The sequence below is a fragment of the Patella vulgata genome, chromosome 5 (genome assembly GCF_932274485.2).
Source record: "Patella vulgata chromosome 5, xgPatVulg1.2, whole genome shotgun sequence".
NCBI classification, from domain to species: domain Eukaryota; kingdom Metazoa; phylum Mollusca; class Gastropoda; family Patellidae; genus Patella; species Patella vulgata.
In genome coordinates this window covers 34,290,418-34,315,699 of record NC_065883.2, presented here as the reverse complement: position 1 = coordinate 34,315,699, position 25,282 = coordinate 34,290,418, and the positions used below count along the sequence as shown (strand labels likewise).

The window sequence follows — 25,282 nt, the reverse complement described above, 5'->3', positions numbered from 1 at the left end:
TGTAATATAATTTTAACATCAAGTCATTTCTAAAACGATGAAGGATTTTTACCCTTAAGTTAAGTAAGTTATGCCGGAGTTAATTAATATATAATTCTGTCGTAAAAATATTATAACCCAATATTAAACCCGTTTAAATTTCAAATTAAATTAAAAAAATGTTTTTATATATCCTTGTTATCGTTTCGGTCGTTTTAAAGATCCATATTTTTACAATCATTAAAGATAACTCTCAATATTATAGCTTTGTTTTTCAAGTCATTAAATTCTCAATTCGCCCCAATTCACTCGTCACAGTGCTCTTTCGAAGAGGCGTGTTAAGTTTGAAAGTCCGGACGCTGTCTTTGAAGAATAGGCCTATATATAACATGTATAACTTTGCTCTCAAATACCCAATGTATGGCCAAAATAGCCTTTAATTTTGAGATACATGCTGGCAGTTTATATGCCCAACATCCACAGTCAATAAATATACTCTTCAAAAGAAGTAGGGGATATTAAAATGCAAATACCTATGCAGGTTGTGATATGATAAATAGTCATGGACACTTGACATGCTTTGAGAGTATGTTCACAGATGAAGAACTTATGCCCCAACAGAACCACTGAGCTGCAAGTGTGACACACAATATAGCGCCATGCTCGTGGGAGGGTTTCATTGTCAAATTTGACACTTCAAGGAAGAGTTGATGAAAACTGTCGCTTGCTGGTTTATCCTATCCTATCGGTTCTTGCGTTTAGCATATCTTTGCTTTAGTGTGTTACGTTTAATTTGAAATAAGATGTCTTCAACATGATGAACGTCTACATGCTATCGGCATGCTTCAAATGGGTTCTACACAGCAAGCAGTAGCTAACATTTAAACATGGTTAATGTGTCACAGTCTGTGATCAGCAGACTGTGGAACTGGTACCAACAAACACACAATGTTGATGATAGACCTCGTTCTGGTCGTCCTAGAGCCACTACACAAGCCCAGGATCGATACATTCATACACAGGTCCTGTGAAATCAAGGACAAACGGCCAATCAGCTTTCTGTAAACTTGTACCAAGTTACAGGAATTCGAGTTACACCCCAAATGATTAGAAATTGGCTACATGCAGCCCATTTGCATGTGCGACGACCGTGTGTTGTGCCTCCATTAACTCGCCAGCACATGGCAAACAGGCGTCAATGGTGTAGGCAGCGTAGAAATTGGGGTAATTGTCGATGGGGCGCATGTAATGTTCTCAGATGAGTCCAGATTTACTCTGGATTTCACCGATAGGCGTGCTCGCATTTAGATGCGTGTAAATGAGTGTCATGCTAATGTTAATGTCAGACGGTTGATTAGGAGCATGCCATGACGAATTGCTGAATGGTGGAGCAATTACTCATTATTAAGACAAAAATCAAAACGTCCATTTTCACTTTTGACAGTGTATCTCTTTGCGAGTGAAATGGGGCCGTCAGATAAGCCACCCATATGAACTGTTTATGTTCATGTGTAGGCAATTGGCCTGTTATTAATATACACTGGTTACCTCTAATAAAAACATCAGTGTATTTCCACAGTTTTGTATCCCCTACTTTTTTTGAAGAGTATGGTATATTTATACGTCCACATTCATAATGTGGACGTATTATGCCGTCGCCCCTGTCTCTGTGTGTGTATGTATGTATGTCTGTGGATTGCCTACAGGGCGCAATTCTTACTTGATTTTCTTCAAACTTTGTATACTTATTCCTTATACCCTAAGGATGATCCCTATTGTTTTTGGTGCATGCCCGACCCCCAGGGGCAGAGCCACGCCCATATTTTGTATTTGTTTGTCGTCTACAGACCACATCTCTTAACGTATCATTTTGAAACTTTGTATACTTGTTCTGTGTACCCTAAGGAACATCCCTATTGTTTGGGGTGCATGCCCACCACCCAAGGGCAGAGCCACGCCCATTTCCTTTTTGTGTGTCTGTGTGTCGCCTACAGGCCATAATTCTTAAGTGATCATCTTGAATCTTTACATACTTATTCCTTATACCCTAAGGATGATCCCTATTGTTTTTGGTGCATGCCCGATCCCCAGGGGCAGAACCACGCCCATTTCTTGTATTTGTTGGTTTGTCGTCTACAGGCCGCATTCTTAACGTATCATCTCGAAACTCTGCATACTTATTCTTTGTACCCTAAGGACATACCCAATTTGGCATAAAGAATGGTATATTATCAAATATTAATATAAATTAATGTCTTAGAAGTTGAAATAATGGTGGAATCGGGTAGATTTGGGTAAATCATACGATGCATGGTGGCTCAATCAGCAAGAAGCTAGCCCACTAACTAGGCGGTCCCTTGTCAATCCCAGTGTTGTTGGGCCTCGCAATAAACAATATAATGGGCTGGTACGAAAAACCTGAGTTCATGTCTTCACATTCATTTCCGTGCATGGGGAAAAAGCCTGACAGGAGGCCGAAACGACACTGTCCTAACAAATTTTCCCTCACATACTACATGGCTTATACCATTAGCCCAGTTTTTGCAGAAAAGTAGGACGTAAGACCCATTTTATTTAATTTCTTTGGACACACAGAGACTGATTTTTATTTTTATAAGCCCACCTAGTAACATGTCTTGGGTCCTAATGATCTCAGGACATATCTATTGCACAATAACACCCCTCTAAATGCAAAACAGGAAGTGTTTATCTTCTAAAAAAATTTAAGAGGTTTTGCTCCTTTAAAATATTTTTGCTTTACAGTAACTGAAGATGTCAGATGATAAATCTATAGATATTGTGGTAGTTGGTAGTTCAATTATAGATTTAATCAGGTACTAATAATTATCACTAGTTAATGATATATTTTTTAATTTAATCCTAGTCCATATTCAAAATAACCCAAAACCCACCTAGTTATTGAAAATTACACAAACACTTCAGGTTTTCATTCTGTGTGGTTTAAAGGTCGAGAGTGAGACATTATTTATTGTATTCATACTGCTATAGACCTTTAAACAACTTAAAATACAGATACACTGTCACGCACATGAATTTCTATGAAATCAACACATACGTCCAAATATTTTCCGTGATCTTGTATAGATAATGTACGATTGGCACACTACCTCCTGTATTATTATTCATCTTCTATAACGCTTCATTATATCTGGTGATATTTCAAAGCACTTTACAAATGTCACATCACAGTTTGTAGTAATATTTAAACAAGTGTGTTTTCAACTCTGATTTAAATTTAACAAAAGTTGAACTTGTTCTTGGTAACTTATTTCACATGTGAACACCATTTATAGGGAAAGATAGTTTTTCCCTGAGTCTTTTATAAGCAGGCGCAGGTATAGTTCAGCTCTGAACGTAGGTTTCTTTACACTCGCCCTGTACAGGTGAGTGTAATGAGATCTACATTCAGAGCTGAGCTGAACTAGCACGGGTAAAATAAAGAAGTATCTGTAGATGAATGAATATTTGATCTTTCCTGTTTGTAGAAGATGAAGAACTGTTTCATGTAGGAGGGAACAGCATCAGAAAACAAAGCTTTATACACATTCGATAGCACTTTAAAGTCGATCCATGCTTTCACAGACAGCCAATGAAGACTTTTAAGAGTTTCTGTTACATGATCCCTAGAAGATGACTTGGCAACTTGTCGAGCAATTTTGTACCACTTGGAAGAGGGTTGAGGGAGAAATCTGGAATGCCATCCAGGAGTGTATTTCCATAGTCCAACTGGGATATGACCAATGCTAATACAACTCGATCCTGATTCTTTATATTGGTTTAATCTCATGTATAAAGTTGACCTGTGGGATGAGAGACATTGTCTAGTCCATGATGAATCCAAGATTTCGTGCTTTAAATCATGGTGAAATTTCAGTATCGTTGATGTTTAGCTCTGGTGAAAAGTTGAAAGTGTTCAGTTTTGACCTTAGTATTATCATCACAAATTCTTTCTTCTCGTTGTTGAGCATTATCGGTAATTTGTTTTAATTCCTCCATGTTCGGATATCACTGATACGGGATTCTAGCTTCTTTAGGGAACGATGTATTGATATATGGTCTGAAGGAATGAATGTGTTATACAATTGCGTGTCATCAGCAAAATCCTGATAGCTGATATCTTGTTTATGTGGAAGTACATACAGTAAGAAGAGAAGTGCACCTAGTACCTGTGGCACTCTAATTGACAGTGGTTTATATACAGAGTTGCTGCTATGAATATGAACACATTGGCTTCTGTCAGTTAGATAAGACTTCAACCAATCAAGTGCCGATCCTTTAATTCCTACAGATGACTGCAGTCAATTGAACAGAATGCTATGGTCGATGGTATAAAATGCTGCAGTTAGATCTAGAAGTATAAGGTTGATGCTGAGGTTGCTGTCAAATGCTGCATCAATATCAGCTTTTACTTTCAAGGGTGCTGTTTCATTATTTCTAATAATTTATGTAATTTCAGTTACACACAAAGGCAACCTAAGCCAGGGGAAACAATAAAAGGAAACAAGTTTTGTAAGGGGTTTGGTGGAAAAGGAGCTAATCAATGTGTTATGGCTAGATATATGGGAGCTGAGTGTGTTATGGTATCAAAGGTTAGTCTGAAAACAGGAATAAAGTATGTTGTCCTCCAAAACAACATCATCGTGTGCATGGGCGTCACACATGGGGGGGGGGGGGTCTGACCCCCCAACTGATTTTCTGGGCGGGGGGGGGTCTGAATATACTTGGACCCCCCCACCCCTCAAATTTACATAGTAGGCCTAAACTCCTATTTATTTACAACAATTATTAGGATTAGTTAAGATTCTATCTGTATAAAACCTGTACATATCCCAATATGGTTTGCATTGCTAAAATAAAACACATAGAGAATCATCCTGGAAACATGTGTGAAGTGAAAAGTAACTTGTGTTCCATAAAATTGTGTCTAGTTAGCCTGTCAGTAATATTTTGTTAATTTTTTTCTGCCACTTATCAGAGTGAATCGCATGTAGGTACCCTAAAACATTATCACCTAAACCAAATATTTATCGCCCGCTCAGCCACCCACGTAACAATGATACTTTGTATGCGGTGTCTGGGGCCAATGAGCAAAAGAGTTGTGTAGACAGCATGGCCACATGGTGTTTGTTTATATTTTTTAAGGGTTTTAAAAAAGGGTTAGGGTTAGGGTTGCGCCCCCCCCCCCCCAATGTATATTTCACGGCTACGCCTCTGATCGTGTGTATTCAACTTAACCAAATTTGATGAAAGGAAATTACTTTTTGTCTTCAGTGTCACATCTACATCCTGTTTAGATGAAGTTCATTGTGCTAGAACGACTGATTTATATGAGCAACAATGAAAATGCAGCACTGTTATAATATTATGTGGGTTTTTAATCCCACTGGCGGTGTCACTATTTCTCAATCTTCTTTAACGCTCAATAAAGAAAAGGGAGTGTCTATTTTGCCAGCACCGGCAAAACTTCCGTTTATGCTATTTTGCCGTTACTTCCATCACTTCCGTTCGACATGCGCTGTTGTGCGATTCTTGATATATTCCACCATTTTGACTACTCCGTCTTTCAAGTTCGGCGCAGAAGCACGATTTTACAGGAAAAACAAAAACCACTGACAGTCTTAGTACTTAAATTAAAAACCCAAATCCGCAGAAATGCGCCCTCGACCAAAATATAATAATATTCTAAATGCTTTTCTACAATTTACATTTATTATCTTATTTTCTTTTAAAAGTTTTTACCATAGAAATTCAAGAATAGCTATTTCGTCCCTTTATAAGAAACGGAGAAAGAAGTAATGTTAGACGGAAGACGAATAGAACTTGGGTTAGGGTTTGGGTTCGGGTTTTGGTTATGGGTTAATGTCAGACGGCAAAGTAGCCCATGAGTTGAAATAGCCGGCATCATTGCCAAAGCGAAAACTGCTAAGTCCAGGAATAAGAGAACTGCGCATGTCAAACGGAAATGAAAATGAACCAATCAGAGCACGACTGCTGGCAAAATAGACACTGCCTAAAGAAAACACCATTCAAAGATCCACATGTTTATTCTTCCCCATGGGCAGATCATTCATACATAGTAGAAACATCAATAAGTCTTTTTATAAATCAAAGGCCAAGACAGTTAAAGGGAAGTAACTCTTCCAAGATTAACTAAGATTCAGACCACAATTAACTACTTATGTAACTAGACTTATCACTATCTATCTATCTATATATATTTTTGTGACTGTCGTTTGTCTGTCTGTCTGTCTGTCTGTTCGGGGTTGGCGGCTACACTAGGTCTGCCCCGAGTCTGAAATTTGGGGTATAGGGGTAGCTCGGACCGGGGAGTAACATAGGCCAGGTGGCGTTAGTCTGCCACTTCCGGTTTCGGAGTTATGACCCCCGAGCGAAGCCTGTCTGTTCGGGGTTGGCGGCTACACTAGGTCTGCCCCAAGTCTGAAATTTGGGGTATAGGGGTAGCTCGGACCGGGGAGTAGCATAGGCCAGGTGGCGTTAGTCTACCACTTCCGGTTTGTCTGTCGTTTGTCTGTCTGTCTGTCTGTCTGTTCGGGGTTGGCGGCTACACTAGGTCTGCCCCGAGTCTGAAATTTGGGGTATAGGGGTAGCTCGGACCGGGGAGTAACATAGGCCAGGTGGCGTTAGTCTGCCACTTCCGGTTTCGGAGTTATGACCCCCGAGCGAAGCCTGTCTGTTCGGGGTTGGCGGCTACACTAGGTCTGCCCCAAGTCTGAAATTTGGGGTATAGGGGTAGCTCGGACCGGGGAGTAGCATAGGCCAGGTGGCGTTAGTCTACCACTTCCGGTTTTGGAGTTATGACCCCCGAGCGAAGTCTGTCTGTTCGGGGTTGGCGTTAGTCTACCACTTCCGGTTTCGGAGTTATGACCCCCGAGCGAAGTCTGTCTGTTCGGGTTTGGCGGCTACACTAGGTCTGCCCCGAGTCTGAAATTTGTGGTATAGGGGTAGCTCGGACCGGGGAGTAACATAGGCCAGGTGGTATTAGTCTACCACTTCCAGTTTCGGAGTTATGACCCCCGAGCGAAGTCTGTCTGTTCGGGGTTGGCGGCTACACTAGGTCTGCCCCAAGTCTGAAATTTGGGGTATAGGGGAAGCTCGGACCGGGGAGTAACATAGGCCAGTTGGCGTTAGTCTACCACTTCCGGTTTCGGAGTTATGACCCACGAGCGAAGCCGGTCTGATCGGGGTTGGCGACTACACTAGGTCTGCCCCGAGTCTGAAATTTGGGGTATAGGGGTAGCTCGGACCGGGGAGTAACATAGACCAGGTGGCGTTAGTCTGCCACTTCCGGTTTCGGAGTTATGACCCCCAAGCGAAGCCGGGTATCCTGCTAGTTAATTTATAAAAAACAAAGATAACCGGTATGAAATTAAAATGTAATTTATTATGGTCTTAAAACAACTCCATATTTCTCAAATACAATGTATAAAAACTCCAATTCCTTAAACATACATTATGCAAGAGCTAAATCTGCTTGTTTTAGATCTTTCTTTAGGTCTGAAATGTTATCTAAATTATTAATTAGATATTAATTAACTTTTCCAGGCCATAATCAACTCTCGATCTCATTGCTAGCCTGCGATATTTATTGGATGAGGAACGCATTTGCTACTAAACTTTCATATATGATTTAATCATGAAATGGATAATCAAGACTATGCTTTTTATCGTACCGACTTTAGTAATGATGATCGAGGCTAGGCTGAAATTTTCAGCAAATTCACTTTACATTATCTAGTTTGTGACTATTATAGTGAGAACTGCCAGCTCTTTATCTAAGTCTCCCATAATGTATCTTTAATTGGTATTTAATAGTTTTTCAACATAAATAATGGACATATTTTCAAGTACGGAGCTGAAACAGTCGAAGGGTTGGGGGCAGAATGGTTTAACGCGTGCGCGTTGTATCATAAAGTCTATCATTGAGTCAAGTGGCGTGGTTTCGATTCCCCGCTTATACTTGTCAAAAAGTAGGGTCGCCTGTCCAACCGCGTAGTTTTTCTTCCTGTCGAAAAGACTCATACGCGCAAGCGAATTATTGAAATAAAATTGAACCATATGTTAGTCCGGAAATGACCTAGTTTGTGTCAAGTAGTTGTTAAACACCACATATTTTCAACAATTTGTATGATTAATGACTAGAAATGATTCTGGATTACAGGGACGCACTGCCGCTTTAAAGGCTCAATACCACTCTTGTTGTAACTGAATAATATGTCCCAATCTTAATTATGGTCAACAAATTGTACTATTTTACAATATTCCAATTAATTAATGATACAAATTTCATCTTAACACACCTAATTTAAAAAATTGAAAAATTCAACTAAAAGATTTGAAAAGCCTTACGTAAACCTTTTCAAATGTGACTTGGATTTAAAAATATTTTCGAACCCTCTGGACAAGTAAAGTAGGATGTAATGGATAATTTACACAACAGGTAGGACACTTAAACATCTAATACTTAGAATAAGGCTAATATTTATTTACTGGAGCTGTCAAGCCAGCAAGAGTGTTATTGTCCCTTTAACAAAACATACATCTCAATGTTAACAAACCTACTAATCCTATATTTAATATATTTTCACGTCCCGTGTGAAGGCCCCTTTTGATGTTTCCTTTATACGTTTTCTCCAATAATATGTTTCTAACCGTGATGTAGCGATGCATAATAATTTTTTTTTCAATATCATTTAGTAATTGAACTGGAACACACAGGTCACAATTCTATAGAATACAATTACTGAGAGAATTTTAGACTAGGAATCGATTTCCCACTTGTACGTGACAAGGAGTAGGGTCGCCTGTCCAACCTCGTGGGTTTTCTCCGGGCCCTCCGGTTTCCTCCCACTGCTATAAACCCCTACGCGCAAACGAATTATGGAAATAAAACTGAACCATGTTAGTCCCGAAATGACCTAGTATAACAATAAATAAATAATTGTAAATCTCGTTTGAGAGATATACTTTAATCTTACAATTCTGAATTTAACAAAATCAGATCACAATGATAACATGAGAGAATGATGTTTATACAATTGCACCACAGATAAATTCTTTCTTGGAGTTGACATAGAATGTGTACAACTCCTACAGTTCTACAAATATAAACCAAGCTTGACACCCGATTTCCTGAACACCAGGAATGCGGCAATGCATTAATTCAAGAGGGCATGAGTACTTTGGATTCTTTCCTGAGATTAGGCTACTAGTACACATGTCAAGGCAGATTAAACGACCCGTACTACAAGAACATTGTGCCACTTTGCAGATGTCATCAAGAATTTTACTTTTCTGGACTCAAGTGTATACAGCATGTCTCCATGGACATGGCAGTGCTCGAATGACCAGCATTATCTCCTGATCTCTCACCAATCGAGCATCTGTGGGATAATATTGGATGTCGTCTCTCAGGGCCCCCAACTGCAAAATCTGTCAGCTCGAAGCAGCATTGCAATGAGCGTGATAAAGAACCCCCCAAGCAGCCCTTGAGAGGCTTATCTCCTCAATGCGACTGCTTTTCAGGGCATGTATGGTTATCTTTTGATTATTACCCCTTTCACTGTAAAGTAAAGTTGTTAATGTTCTTTTGACTAATTATTTAGTCGACAATCAGATTTAAGCTGCTTGTCTCACCAGCACTTCCAGTCAAATAAGTGGAGTGCTTTCATTGCATCTCAGAATATTGTGATTTAAAACGTCTTGTAATTAAAACATTTTGTTTTTATAGCTAGGTAAAGATGATTTTGGTAATGAATATATGAAGAACTTTAACGATATTGGAATGATTACAGGTAAAGAGAGAGAAATGGGGTTTAATGTCCACTCATTTCAATAATCTGCTTGCACATAGGGATCATTAGCAAAGGCAGGACATATCTAGTGATTTACACCCCCCCCCCACCCCCACCCCCCGTGTACAGGTAAAGAGACTTGGTTTAGTCTTTTCTTACAAATAATAAAATATGAAGCTCTTAGTGTTTTTGATATCTTCTCTAGTTGGGAAATAAATAAATTTCAGTTTGGTGTGCTTAGTCCTGACATAGGGCATGAGATTATATGCTAATTTTTATAAGGATTTATTTAAGATTATGTAAAACAGACACCTGAAGCATCAACAGCAACAGCTGCTATAACAGTTAGTCAAGATGGCAAGTACTGTATATTATTACTGTTTAAAATACAGATGTGACGTCATCCTTTGATGTTGGCGTACCATTATTTCAAATTAATATTTCAAATAATGGTACTGGTAATGTGCCAATCATACATTATTTATACTAGTTGGAATATTGGACTCACATTACGATTTCACTGAAATAAATGTGCGGGATAGTGTCTGTATTTTAAGTTGTTTAATGGTATCGAGAGCAAGACATTGTATAATACATTGAAAGATATTACTTAATGTCTTGCTCTAGACCATTAAACCACACATGCATATTCTGATGGAGGGGAGTTCTACCATCTTACCATTCCTCATGGTTAACTTTATGTGCCAGTCCCATATTCTCCACATATGAAACACATATCTACGGTGGCCTTTTAGTGCCATATGTTGATTTATACATTTTCCTTTTCTCCGCGGTGTAAACCTTATCACTACATATCACTACAACTCAGGACTCAGTTTCTGTTTTTAAATCATTCTTGGCAAATTGTTAAAATTTGTTGAGAATCATCAAAAACTATTGGGTTCCTATTGTCGCATAGTTTAAAATGGTTTGTCTGGCTATTAGCTGTTGTATGATAACATATTGTATAAAATTCTTTAAACATACATTATGCAAGAGCTAAATCTGCCTATTGCAGGTCTTTCATTAGGCCTGAAATGTTATCTAAATTATTAATTAGACATTAATTAACTTCTCCAGACTATAATCAACTCTCGATGTCATCGCTGGCCTGCGATATTTACTGGATTAGGATCCGATTTGCTACTCAACTTTCATTCATAATTTAATCATAAAATGGATAAGCGAGTATGTTTTTTTATCGTACTGACTTTAGTAACGATGATTGAGGCTAGGCCGAAAATTCAATCGCTAAATTCTCGGTGAAGAATGGATTAATTTGACTGAAATTTTCAGCAAATTGTCTTTACATTATCTAGTTTTTAACTATTATAGTGAGAACTGCCAGCTCTTTATCTAATCTCAAATAATGTATCTTTGATGATGTTTAATCTTTTATGAAAATAATTATTTGATTCCAATATGATTACATGATATACTAGACTAATTGTAATATATAGAGGATATTTGTCGTTTTGTCGTGAATAACATATTTTATTTCATCGAGAAGCAAGAAAACGTATATTTTTACGAATGCGTAGCATGAGTGAAAATATAAACGTTTTCTTGCTTAGAGATGAAATAAAATATGTTATTCACGACAAAACGACAAATGTTCTATTTATTTTATGATTTTACAATCATTTTAGGTAAAAACAACATGGACTACTTTGTCCGCTTGGAGCCAGTGGAATAACACTTTTATTTCACTGATAAAATGCGGTATTCCACTACTGATCATAAAATAAATTTGTTTATAGGACAGAATTGTATAGTTATTGTTACTGGGGCATGTGATTTAATATCAGAAGCTGATGTTCAAGCTGCAGAATCAGTTATTCAAAAATCTAAAGTGATGATTTGTCAGTTAGAAATATCTGTCAATATTTCTCTTTTTGCTATGAAGATGGCCAAGAAACATGGAGGTAAATATGCATATTATTTTTATCCCGTGTGAAAAAATGTATGGAATGGATATTGATATGGGATCCTTCTGTCCATCCCTACATCCTTACATTCTGATACCTTTTTTGGAGCTTATCTCATAAACGATTCAAGATATCTTTATAAAGCTTTGTACACGTGTCAGCCTATAATAGTAGTTCTATCTAAATATATTTGAGTTAGTGTTTGGTATCTAATTTTTTATCCCGAGCCTCTCTGATAAACCATTCAAGAAATCTATATGAAACTTTGTACACACATTAACCTGTTATTATGCCATTTGCTAATTTGAAATTTTCTGAATTTAATAACTTTTGTGTTTCCATGCAGTTTTTGGTACACAATTATTATTCTGGAGCAGCAAGTTTACTGTAACATGAATGTTTTTTGTTTTTTTTTAGTAAAGACGATATTTAACTCCGCACCAGCAGAATGTGATATAGATCCTGAATTTTATACAGTCTGTGATATATTTTGTGCAAATGAAACAGAGGTTAGTCATTCATGCCATTGATTAACTGTTATGGCTGACTTCAGTCTGGATCCAATAGCATTAATTTCTTGCCAAGCACCCGTTTTATTGGCCAAAAGCACTATTTCAAAGGAGAGATTACTTAGGAACATTTATTTTTGATATTTATCCAAATCTTAAAAGTATAGTTCCCAGTAGTTTGTCAAAAATGTCATTTTTTTAAAAAAAATAGCTAACAATTAAAGCACAAAAATTAAAAAAAAAATTTAAATTATCATTTTTGGAGAATTAGCATAGCTATTATATGCATAGACACTTGGAAATTGCTTTATGCACTAGCCACCATCCACTTTTCCATCAACCTCAAAGAGTTCAATGCAATCCAAATAGTAACCTCTGAGGCATAAGCAAAATAAGAAACAAAAGGATAATAATCTGAACAAAAACAGTAGTGTTTTACACTATAGCAGAATTAAATTCTTTTTTTTTAAAAAACATGCCTGTTAGCTAATACAACGACAGCTTCAGTAGATTTCTATGGATTTTTAATTAAGATATTTTCAGGAAACTTTGTTTTGGACACGCATCAACCTATTATTATGCCATTTGCTAATTTGAAATTTCTCAGTTGAATAACTTTTGTATTTCGATGGAGTTTTTGTTGCACAAATAATATTCCAGAGCAGTAAGTTTACTTCTGCACCAATGAGCTAATGAAGACGTCATTGAAGTTACAACTTATAACTAATATAGAACTTGTATTTTATTATTTTGTAGGCTGAAATATTGACAGGATTAAATGTTGTAAGTCTTGATGATGGTAAGAAAGCAGTAACTGCCTTGTTAGATAAAGGTTGTTCAACTGTTATATTAACATTTGGTGAACATGGGTCATTATATGCAACAGCTAATGATAGAAATGTTATTCATGTACCTTCATTTCCAGTTGTTCCTGTTGATACAACAGTATGTATTTTATCGTTCATTATTCCCCATTAATAGATATATAAAAATCCCCGCTCAACAGTAGTACAGACAGATTTTAAGTAGAAATGAGAGGTGATGATACAAGCCTTTGTAACAATATAGTTAGGTGAGTTATGCTATTATGAATAATAGCATATGAGAATTGTATCAATATTATGTCCGTGACCAATTATTGGGAGAATAACAGGTCATAAGGTTATACAGTTATATGGGACAACAATCACTGGTTTATTATACACAAGCACGACGTTTCGATAAGTATTCTCTTATCGTTATCAAGCACAATGACATTTAGTAAACTTGAGGGTCTATATATATGTACAAGTTTACTAAATGTCATTGTGCTTGATAACGATAAGAGAATACTTATCGAAACGTCGTGCTTGTGTATAATAAACCAGTGATTGTTGTCCCATATAACTGTATAGTTTTGTTATGTTTCCAATTGCTAAATGCCACTAAAGGATTATAGGTCATAAGGTCTTAGTTAAGGCTGATTTGTTTATTGTTTTCGGTGTTCTTTCAAAGACAATGTTCTTGACATCATTAGGTGTAATTGACCAATCACCTAATTAATTACAGAAATCTAAGCAAATAAGGTTTGGATTAAACTTTGGATCCTATAAAAGAGCTAAACCAGGCCTCAAATAATCAGACACCCATTTGGTTCTTTAGACGACCATTTGATTCTCGTGTAGAGGTTTCCATCAGCAAACCGCTCTGCGAGTTTAATGGGAGTGAGATAGACTGAGAGACATGTCATTGTCCTCCGGCTTTCGAAGAAAGCAGGGGACTATTAAAATGGGTTCGTTCGTTTGTCTGTTCGTCTGTCTGTCTGTCTGTCCGTCTGTCCATCCGTCTGTCTGTCCATCACACTTTTTGGGACACAATAACTCTCCTTCTAATAGCTAAAATGTTCAAACTTGGTGTGGGTGTCAGTGTCTTGATGGAGTTCGAAGATGAGAATTTGATAAGCAATTTGATTGGTTGATGCTTTGGGACACGATAAATTTAATTCTAATTAAGTGAGAGTGAGGACACTTGATGGAGTTCGAAGATGAGCATTTTCTGCTTAAGGTAAGCAGAGAAGCAATTTGATTGGTTGATGCTTTGGGACACAATAACTTTAGTTCTAATTAAGTGAGAGTGATGAAACTTGGTGTATAGTTTCATTACATCAATACCTTGACTAAGTTCGATAATGAGCATTTTCTGCTCAGGGTAAGTAGAGCGATTAGCAATTTGATTGGCAGAGACTTTGGACGCAATAACTCTCCTTCTAATTGAGCTATAAAGTATGTTTATTAGGCCAATGCCTTGATGGAGTTCGAAGATGGCTTCAAAACAACAATTGCTTGCATACAAAGACGAACTTGAACATTTTCTTAATGATATTGAAGTCCCTTATAGTGCCATAAAATGTTCAAATCTCTCATGTTCAATTTATCGCATAGAATTAGATAATTACTACAATAAACTTGTAAGAATAAGCATTGATGCTAGCTTGAAGAGCTAGTAATAATAAACGAGTAATTCCTGGCTGGAACGATAATGTTGAACCATTCAGAAAAGTTGCAATATTTTGGCATAACATTTGGAAAGATATCAACTCCCCTTGTTGTGGGCATTTGGCTGACATTAAGCGCAATAGAGAGAATATTATCGCAAGCAAATTAGCTGAAAATCTTGTGACAAACGAGTAGAAACTTCTGGAAAGAAATTCAGAAAATAAAAGGTTCAAGTAAGGGTGTACCGAATAATGTCGATGGCAAGACTGACCCAAAAGATAAGTCAAGTTTTTGTAGATAAATATAAGAAATTATTTAATTTAGTTTCATTTAAGCAAGAAGAGTCAAATGTTACGGAACCCTCCCAACATGGCAACTGTCATGATAACCCTGAAATCCCTGTTTCAGTTATTTTAAAAGCTGTCAAAAAGTTAAAGCACTGTAAAAACGATGGTGATATCGGTCAAATTTTTGATCATATAATTCATGCTCCCCATTTATAAATTATTGTCACTTGTCACTTGTCTTATCAGCTATGCTACGTCGTGGATTTAATCCACAAAATTTTACGTTATCCACTATAATCTCTATTCCTAAAAACAGAAAGAAATCTTTAAACGATTCTGAGAATTATAGAGGTATTGCCCTGATTAGCATCACTGGTAAACTGTTAGACTGGGTTATATTAAATAAGAACAATGATAATAGTCTTTAAGTGGCATTTAGTAACGTATTTTGCTTAAAAACGTTGAGACAATACTGTTCGAAACCTCACCTAAATAAATCAGTTAGATTAGCTCATTTACTAACCGCATGAAATTGTTGCAAAATGTTCAGCGCATTCACATGTATCAAGAATGACCACTGTCAGACATGTTCAGTGGTGCCCCACCCCAATATTTAAGCTAGACTAGCTCATTTACTAACCGCATAAAATTTCTTGCATAATGTTCAACATATTCACATGTATTATCAATGACCACCGCCACACTATTTCGGTGGTGGGGTAACCCCACCAGACGTCCCTAATTCCCCCCCCCCCACCCAAAAAAAATAAAAAAATTTTTTAAAAAAAATCTAAGCTAAATTAGTCCTTTTACTGACCGCACGAAACTTGTTGCAAAATTCTCAGCACATGCTCATGTAACGAACATTACCAGACATATTCAGTGGTAATGTACATCCGCAAGATGTCCCTAATTTCCACCACCCCCTCCCCGAACGTACAACAATAACAACCGAGAACATATAGGACACAGGGTAAGTTTCTTTCTTATCAAAACTCTTATGGTTCAAGTTTTGACACTTTTATTTAGAATTGACCCAGACATTTTCATTGGTGGGGTAGTTTATGTCCTCTGGATCAGAATCAAAAGTCTTCTGCCCAGGGTTCATCATCAGAATCATCAAGAGATGCAGTGTCACATTCGTTCCCAACAACGATTGTCTCATCGCTGCATCTTTCTTTTTGAACAAACTGCCTGGTATTGCAGCTTCGCTAAACCAAATGGGCTGGAGGAGATCATCAACCACCTTCCATCCGCAATCGGTAGGTGTCAAACCATAACCAGGGCAAGACGCTGAAGTCCGTTGCCATAACATGGTCACGTTGTTGACTCTTTCGAGCTTCATTTCAAAACATCTTCTTGATTTTTTTTTTGTAAACAATATTTTATTTCAAATTTATGAAAAGGGATCAGGGAACAGGCATGGAGGCAGCAAGGCACAGTCAATCTTCTTGACATTTTCAAGTGGGTTCTCCTGAAATAAAACTTTGGATAAATCACTCGGTGAATCAATGTAGACAAACTGACCATCCATATACTATACATCTGTTCATTCACACTACAACCTATTTAAGAAAGATTAAATAATAAAGTGGGGGACCCCTCGGGACTACATCTTATCGTTAATGCCATCCGGTGCGAATGTTCTTATAGTGTGAATCCATTTGAATTCACTGGCTTTCCTTACGACATCGTTTATCTGGGTCAGTCTTAAAAAGATCTATAATTTTAATCATAACATTTCTACTCGTATGTCTGTTGAAGTGTAGTGCGACTACCACCAGGCAAATTCTTTGCCGAATATCTTTGCACACTTTTTGGAATAATCGACTTCGGTGCCAAAGATCGACTCCGGTCCATCTGTGACATCACATGTGCTCCGGTGCCCACCGACACTATATATAGAGGGCCACCGCACATCCTCATTTAAGCCTGAAGAGTTCGAATAAGAACGAAACTAGTAGCTGAGAGAAATCTGGGAAGGCTGTTCGCCTATTTACAGATTTTTTACTATTTAAGAAAGGTTTTTTTGTGTTACTTTGAAAATACTTTCTATCTATAACAGTTTTATAAACAACAAGGGATTATAATAAATTAACATGTCATTAGCATTACATAACATTTCATCATTGGCTAGTCACCTTTTAATAGCACACATACAATTAATGTTTTAAAGGAATATAATAGTTATTGTCCCGAGAGTTTAAATAAATTCAATTTGAAGGCTTTCACTTTTAAAATTAATAATGTATTATCTTAAACATTCAAGATTTAAATTATAACATATAACTACTATAACCTGCACGGTTATAGCTTGTTTTATTGTAGTCTGCTTTGACATAAAATGTAGAAAAGAAACTCTTGTATTGTTATTCCTTGTAAACGTAATAATGAGCTATAAATACGTACACAGTGAGTGAAGACCTAACCGTAGAGAATTACAATAATATCCACGCCAGAGTCGAACCTAGACGATCACAGGCTAACAATAAATGTGTAGCAGAGAATGTTTAACACATTAGATATGGTAAAATTGGTGGCACCGCTTTTCATATTCGACGGATGGATAGTGCTACACCTTTTTCAAATGATTTTTTCTGTATGTGTATGTGCCTGTGGGCAGTGGCGGCGCCAGCCGTCGGTGATTGGAGGGGCAAAGCTGGGGCAAAGTCCAACGTTAAGGGGGCAAAGGCACGAGCTTCAACTAGGGGTAGGGGTCCTCCCCCAGAAAATTTTGAAAAACAGGTTGCCGGAAATGCAGCCTGGCAGTATTTTAGGCACTGATCGATGAGGTAAAGTGTCAAACGGACGTAGAAGGTGTTGATTACCGAAACGTATCACAAATACCTTTTTTTATTTTCTAAAATTATTGGGGGGGGGGGGGGCAAATGCCCCGCTTGCCCCCCCCCCCTTTGGCGCCGCCACTGCCTGTGGGTCACCTACAGGGCACAATTCTTAATGATTTGTCTTGAAACTTTGCATACTTATTCCTTATACCCTAAGGATGATCCCTATCGTTTTTGGTGCATCCACGACCCCCAGGGGCCCATGCCCATTTTTTGTACTTGTTTGTTTGTCGTCTACAGGCCGCATTTCTTAACGGCAGTGGCGGTGCCACTTGCCCCCCCCCCCCTCCCATAAATCTGGTCTGCTCTCTGTTTGGTCCCCCTCCCAAATATTTTTAGAAAATACAAAAAAGTATTTGTGATATGTTTCGGTAATCAATACTTTCTACGGTGATTAAATCCCACATTCCTACTCAGTCATAAACTTGCATGTTGTAGAGTGGGTGATTTCTTACCGAACCCATCCTGCTGTAAAGCTACTATTAACAATAACATGTAAACCACTTGAGGAGAGCTTTTTATGATCCTCAAAGTTTTTGGGTATAGGCATTCACTTTGATATACTCACTCAGTTCGTTTGACCCCTAGAATCCCCCTCTGTTCGGATAAGCTGGTGATTTGGCGACGAACAGTATCTGGTCAGCTCTATTGATCTCCACGACTGCATTTCCAGCAGTCTATTTCTCAAAATATCGTGATGAAAATATTCATTCACTTTGATTCACTCACTCTGTTCGTTTGACACTTTCCTCTCTTGGGTCGGATAAACTAGTGATTTGGCGACAGGCGGCATCTGGTAAGCTCTATTTATATCGATCAGTGCCTGAAATACTGCCAGACTGCATTAATCTATTTTTCAAAATTTTCTTGGGGAGGTACCCAATACCCTCCGTAAGGACTTGCTACTTTGGCGCTCATGAGGTGGCTTCGTTGAGGTTCTTAAGTCCGTTCATTTGACACTTTCTTCTCTGGTCGGATAAACCAGTGATCAGGCGACAGATGGTTTCTGATCAGCTCTATTTATCTCGACAATCGGTGTCTGACAGTATTCAGGCACCGATTGTCGAGATAAATAGCTACTTTAAGAAAAGCTTTATATCACAATTTATTTGTTATTATTTTTCATATCATTAATTCCAATTTTTTTATAATTTATTCAATTATTTATAATCCAATCTAAAATCGTGAACACTCTGATTACTCTAATTCAGTGATGGGATTTCAAAAATGTTTTTGTCGGACATTTTACCGAGAATAAAGGGACATAACTCTTATCGTTATTTAAGCAGACAGATTCATTAAAAATCACATATGTCAACAAAATATTCAAATCCCGTACGTAATAAAAATAGGTGAACCTCACTATTTTTCATATTTAATTCCCGTACGGTATTCAAATTTATGTCAGTAACAATCCTACAAAATAACTCATTTTCGTAATACATTGAATGAAAGCTTGTCGATCCTGCTTCAGCATCAAATTCACAATAGTAGGCCTAATATTCCTGCAAAATTACGGCGTTTATACGGCAGCAAATGAATGCAGAACATCCTGAATAAGAATCGTTTTCTTCTTTATAAAATGTCAACAAAATACTCAAATCCGCGCGTAATAAAAATAGGAACACCTCGCTATTTTTCATATTTAATTCCCGTATGGTATTCAAATATATGCCAGTAATATTCCTATAAAATTACGGGTTTTCGTAATACGATAGAATGAAAGCTTGCCGATCCGCACCTACTTGTAAAAAGGCATAGCTTCCTTCAGCGTATGCCAGTAATATTCCTATAAAATTGCGGGTTTTCGTAATACGATAGAACGAAAGCTTGCCGATCCGTACCAACTATAATAAGAAATAATAATGATTTTTATTAAACAATTAGAGTCTAATTGTTTTATAAAAATCATTATTATTTCAGTAGTGTTGGATTCTATAAGTTTTAGTTTAAAAAAATCATGGAAATAACTTCTTTAAAAATTTTGTAAACTGCTGAGATCAAATTGTAGAAAATCCTAATTGCAAGCACAACCTTGCCTGTCGAATTATACACCATTTTTGCAAATATGGCAATCTTCTTTATGGCATGTTAAAAAACATTGTTTCAACTGTGCAAGGCAGAGACATTAAATACCCATATTTGAAAAATGCATTAGTGACTTAATGCTCGTATGATGTCAAAGTCACAATTTAACTATATATCCTAACATTTCAACCAAACTTCATTCTTAACATTACACAATTTGGAATTTTATAACTACTTGTTACACATGGCAATATATCAGAATTATATGGGTGCATAACTTTGTAAATACAGTATATATATTTATGTACAAAGATTTGTTTCTTAGTTTGTTTTATTTTATGTTTCAGGGAGCAGGGGATGCGTTTTTAGGTAGTTTAGCTTACTACCTGGCTTGTCAATCAGATATACCAATTTTAGAAGCTATTAAAAGATCAAATAGAGTGGCAGCCATAACTGTACAGTATCCAGGAACTCAATTAAGTTATAAAAATAGAAATGAACTTCCACAAGAATTGTTTGAATAGTTAACCTAATAACAAATGCATCTTAAGATACAGGGTTGTGAATCAAAGAGGTTAATTTAACATCTGCTTTACATAGTTTAGTCTTCTGACTATGGTGAAGAATTCTTCCATCAAGTGATTTGGACTATCTTTTATGTGCAAAGATTCATCTGATCTAATATAGACTGCATATGAATATCATGAATTATATGTAATGGGTCATAATTTGATGTTAGGGAGGGGGATATGTATAGAAATGAATACAAGCTTTTTAAAGATAGAAGTAAAGGCTGTCAGTTAGCTAATTACATCATTACACAGTACTCTTTAAACATACATTATGCAAGAGCTAAATCTGCATATTGCAGGTCTTTCTTTAGGCCTGAAATATTATATAAACTATTAATTAGACATTTATTAACATGAAAAGACCTTAATCAACTCTCAAGGCCATCTGATATGTCGAATTTTCACTGGATTTGAATCCCATCTGCTGCTCAACGCTCATTGATGATTAAATCAAAAAATGAATAATCGAGACTATGTTTTTTTTTTTATCATACCGACTTTAGGAATGACGATCGTGGCTAAGCCTAACATTCAATCGCTAATATCTTGGTGTAGAGTGGAACAATTTGACTGAAATTTTCAGTATATTCCCTTTACATTATGTAGTTTTTATACGCCCACATTGAAATGTGATTGTATATTGTCGTCGCGTCCGTACGTCCCTCCGGCGTCCACAATTGCTTGTGGATGCTATAGAGGCTAAAGTTAATAACCGATTGAATTTAAATTTATACATAGTGTTTCTGATAATTACCTATTGAGTCATTACTCTTAATCAGATTTTAGTGTATTATAAATGTTTCATTACCGACAAAAGTAAAAATATGCGACAACTCTTGTTGACGGTCCGGACGATTTACCTGCTGTGGGCGTATATTTCGTTGCCTGGCAACCTATCTTTAACTGTTATAGTGAGAACTGCCAGCTCTTTATCTATTCTTCCATAATGCCCCTTTCATTGATTTTTATATTTTATATTTTTATAGAACGTAAAATATATTAAAATTAATACAACTGATGATTGGTCGCATTTAGTGCATTAATTTCTTGCCCCCATTAAGTTTGTGAATTATATAGTTATGATGATCTCCATTGTATACTTATGAGTTGTAACAGTCAAGCAATGTTCTAATATAGTATTTAAGTATCACCTTTTAGTTGATTTGAATATTATCTCAAGCTGAATTTGTATTAGCCTTTGATTAACATCTGACAACCTTTACTGGATGGGTTTATTCATTGACTCTAGCAATCTATATTTAGATAATTAGTTTAATCTATTTAAAATATAATTATACGTTTTAAGAATATATATTTTATTCTGTAGAAACCATACTATTATTCTCCATTTTCTAGTTTATAAGTATAACACATTTTGGGGTCATATTTGTATTACATTATTATTTTAATTATTATCAAGTAACTTATTGATTTGTGAATATTTTACTTCTATTGTGATCATAGTTGATTAGAAACGAATGAAGTCATAAATCATGTTAAATCATAATTATTAATTCAATCCTCCAGGCATATTACTGGCTTTAAAGAAATATATTTTTATAAAAATTAAATTAAATTTGAGAACATGAAATATTTTATTTAATAAAACTGTCACTGAAAAAATTATATACAAGTATCTTAAATAGTGATATAATAGTATATAAACTAGAAAAAGTTCCATCAGATGCTCCAGAGTTTGTTTGTTCGTTCCTTATCTGCTTCCACTTTGGGTGATATCACAGACAAGTGTTTCCTGAGAAACCAAGCTGATTTGGACCATGGCTGATTCGGACCACGTCCGATTCGGACCAAATTTTAGGCTTATTCGGACCACCACTAGGCTGATTCGGACCACTATAAGGCTGATTTGAACCACACGATAATATATCATCAAATTACAAAGTTTGTACGCGGGAATGTATCTTTAAACCAATTTATGTTAATTTCAATAAGTCATACAAATTTGAAAACTAATACTAGCAATACAGTAGCATTACGGAAATCCGAATCCATTATATATACTCTTAAAAAAGTAGGGGATATTGAAATGCAAATACCTATGCAGGTTGCGATATGATAAATAGCCATGGACATTTGACATGTTTTGAGAGTATGTTCACGGATGAAGAACTTATCGCCCCAACAGAACCACTGAGCTGCACATGCGACATGCAATATCGCCATACACGTATGAGGGGTTCATTGTCAAATTTGACACTTCAAGGAAGGGTTGATGAAAACTGCCGCGTACTGGTTTATCTATCCATGTTTGCTTTCCTATCGGTTCTTGCATAAGATTTACTGTTTAGCGTATCTTTGCTTTTAGTGTGTTACTTTTAATTTGATCGGGAGACGTGTTCGTCAACATCAACCGACAACACTGCAAGAATTGGCCGTGGCACTGCAAGAGGAGTGGGTCAAAATGCCCCAAATCGTGATTGGACGGTTGATTAAGGAGCATGCCACGACGAATTGCTTAATGTCTGAGAATTGGTGGAGCAATTACTCATTATTAAGACAAAAATCAAAAACGTCCATTTTTTACTTTTGACGGTATATCTTTTTGCGAGTGAAATGGGGCCGTCAGATAAGCCGCCCATATGAACTGTTTATGTTCATGTGTAGGCAATTGGCCTGTTATTAACATACACTGGTTACCTCTAATAAAAGCAGCAGTGCATTTCCGTAGTTTTGTATTGTTTCTGAATATCCCCTACTTTTTTTGAAGAATATTGTGTGTAATTATATGTTATAGAAATACTGTTTAAACTAATTTATGTTAATTTCAAATTTGAAAACTAATACTAGCAATACAGTAGCATAACGGAATTCCAAATCCATTATATATATATATATTGTGTGTAATTATTTGTTAAAAAAATACTGTTTAAACATATTTATGTTAATTTCAATAAGTCATACAAATTTGAAAACCAATACCTGCAATGAGGTATATAAAAGCAATCAAAATGTTTATCCTACCTTGTTCAGAAAATAAACATAAAAGAGTTATATACTCAATTTTAACACAAGTCAACAGGTAGCATTGTGGAAAATGTACTATATTACTAGATGAAAATTACTCAGATCTTACTGACAGCCACAATTATGAATTTGTGTGATTGGATCTGATTGTTTATTGGATTACTAGGCTTGTCATGAATTAGCAATAAATGGTGTGATTACTCTGAGAAGTAGTAATAGTGTTTTTTATACGCCCACATTGAAATGTGGTCGTATATTGTTGTCACCCCGTCCGTCCGTCCGTCGGTCGGTCGGTCCGGCGTCCACAATTGCTTGTGGCCGCTGTATAGGCTAAAGTTAATATCCGATTGACTTTAAATTTATACACAGTGTTTAAGGTCATGAGACGAAGAAGCCTATTGATTTTCAGCGATTTTCGTATAATTACTGCCAGAGTTATGCCCCTTGATCAAAAGTCTTGTGGACGCTCTAGTGGCTAAAGTTATCACCCGATTGACTTCAGATTGATACAAAGAGTTTAAGGTTTTGAGACGAACAAGTTTTTTGATTTTCAATGAATCTTTATGACTTGAACAGCTAAATCCATGATGTTAAAAGTTTTATATACTAAACGTTAGCATGGGGCAGAACTTTTTTATAAAAACCAAACAAATTCTATTTGTTTTCTGATAATTACTTAATGAGTTGTTATTCTTAATCAGATTTTAATGTATTATAAATGTTTCATTACGGAAAAAAGTAAAAATATGCGACAATTCTTGTTGACTGCCCGGACGATATAGCTGCTGTGGGCGTGTGTTTCGTTGCCTGGCAACCTATCTTTATAGGTTTAGGCATAGATTTCTAATGACTTTGGTCAATTTGTATGAATATCGCAACAAATCTAACTGCACCAAAGGTGTTTTATCAAGGACCAGCAGGCTTTTTTTGACGCGTAGGTGTTAAATCTAATTTACCGTGCGATTTCTTGTTCGACCGTATGTTTTACGCAGATCGGTCTTTGTTAAGTGTAGGTCTTACTCTTTATACATGGATTTATACGTGCTGTAGTTACAACTTACATATGGACGTTCTTATACGTATTTCATTTCTCGATGAATACTACGTGTTTTATACTTCGTACCATAGTCAGGCTGCAGTTATTTATATATTTGTCTTTTTGTGGGTTTAATTTGTTTACATATTATCGAACGTACCACTGAACTATAAATGTACGAGAGAGAGAGAGAGAGAGAGAGAGAGAGAGAGAGAGAAGAAAAATGGGGTTTAACGCCCACTCGACACAAACTAGGTCATTTCGGGACTAACATGGTTCAATTTTAATTTAATAATTCGCTTGCGCGTCGTGGTCTTTAGCAGTGAGAGGAAACTGGAGGACCCGGAGAAAACCCACGAGGTTGGACAGGCGGCCCTACTCCTTGTCACGTACAACCGGGGAATTGAAACCACACCCAAACTGTCGGACAAAATGGCCGCCCCTTGTATGCAAATAGTGTAAAAATCTGGTATATCAAGGTTGTGGACCCTCTAGTCTAGAGGTCATAAGTTTGATCCGATTTTGATGAAACTTGAAATACATGTTTAGAACCCACAGATCTCGGTTCCTTTCGATATTTGCGCATATCAGACCGTAACATCCTGAATTATGGCCCTTGATTGTACAAAATTTAGAAGTCACAATTTTTACCCGATTAAAAAAAACAAAAAACGTGTGAATATACACTGTTACACATTATGATAGCGTTTCCTTTTTGAAAATCGCGTATATTCGAACGTAACTTCTTGGATTATGGCCCTTGATTGTTCGAAAAATCGCATTTTTAGCTTGCGGATTCTCTAGA

The 25,282-nt window shown here is 36.6% G+C and overlaps 2 protein-coding genes across 5 annotated transcripts in view; one reads left to right on the top strand and one right to left on the bottom strand.

The window, feature by feature from the left end:
- The window catches only part of LOC126821268 (cyclin-dependent kinase 2-interacting protein), a 45,777-nt gene that overhangs the window by 10,503 nt on the left and 9,992 nt on the right, over window positions 1-25,282 (bottom strand). The window lies entirely within an intron of this gene.
- LOC126821264 (ribokinase) lies at window positions 268-24,712 on the top strand. 4 transcript variants are annotated; one of them, XM_050549661.2, is made up of 9 exons: window positions 268-370; window positions 2,743-2,813; window positions 4,457-4,589; window positions 9,749-9,812; window positions 10,107-10,169; window positions 11,573-11,737; window positions 12,158-12,249; window positions 13,006-13,194; window positions 20,232-24,712. In XM_050549661.2, the coding sequence occupies exons 2-9, from the start codon at window positions 2,752-2,754 to the stop codon at window positions 20,406-20,408; spliced, it is 945 nt and encodes a 314-aa protein (XP_050405618.1). In that variant the 5' UTR covers window positions 268-370; window positions 2,743-2,751; the 3' UTR covers window positions 20,409-24,712. The 4 variants fall into 4 exon arrangements, with proteins under 4 accessions (XP_050405618.1, XP_050405621.1, XP_050405620.1 ...); XM_050549664.2 differs by having other exon boundaries at window positions 13,006-13,048; window positions 20,232-20,407; XM_050549663.2 differs by having other exon boundaries at window positions 286-397.

Excerpts from the sequence above, each read along its gene's own strand:
- LOC126821264 (XM_050549661.2), top strand. The coding sequence starts at position 2,752 with ATGTCAGATGATAAATCTATAGATATTGTGGTAGTTGGTAGTTCAATT. Across the intron at positions 10,170-11,572 it reads TATAACAGTTAGTCAAGATG|GACAGAATTGTATAGTTATT; the intron begins GCAAGTACTGTA and ends ATTTGTTTATAG. Across the intron at positions 13,195-20,231 it reads TTGTTCCTGTTGATACAACA|GGAGCAGGGGATGCGTTTTT; the intron begins GTATGTATTTTA and ends TTTATGTTTCAG.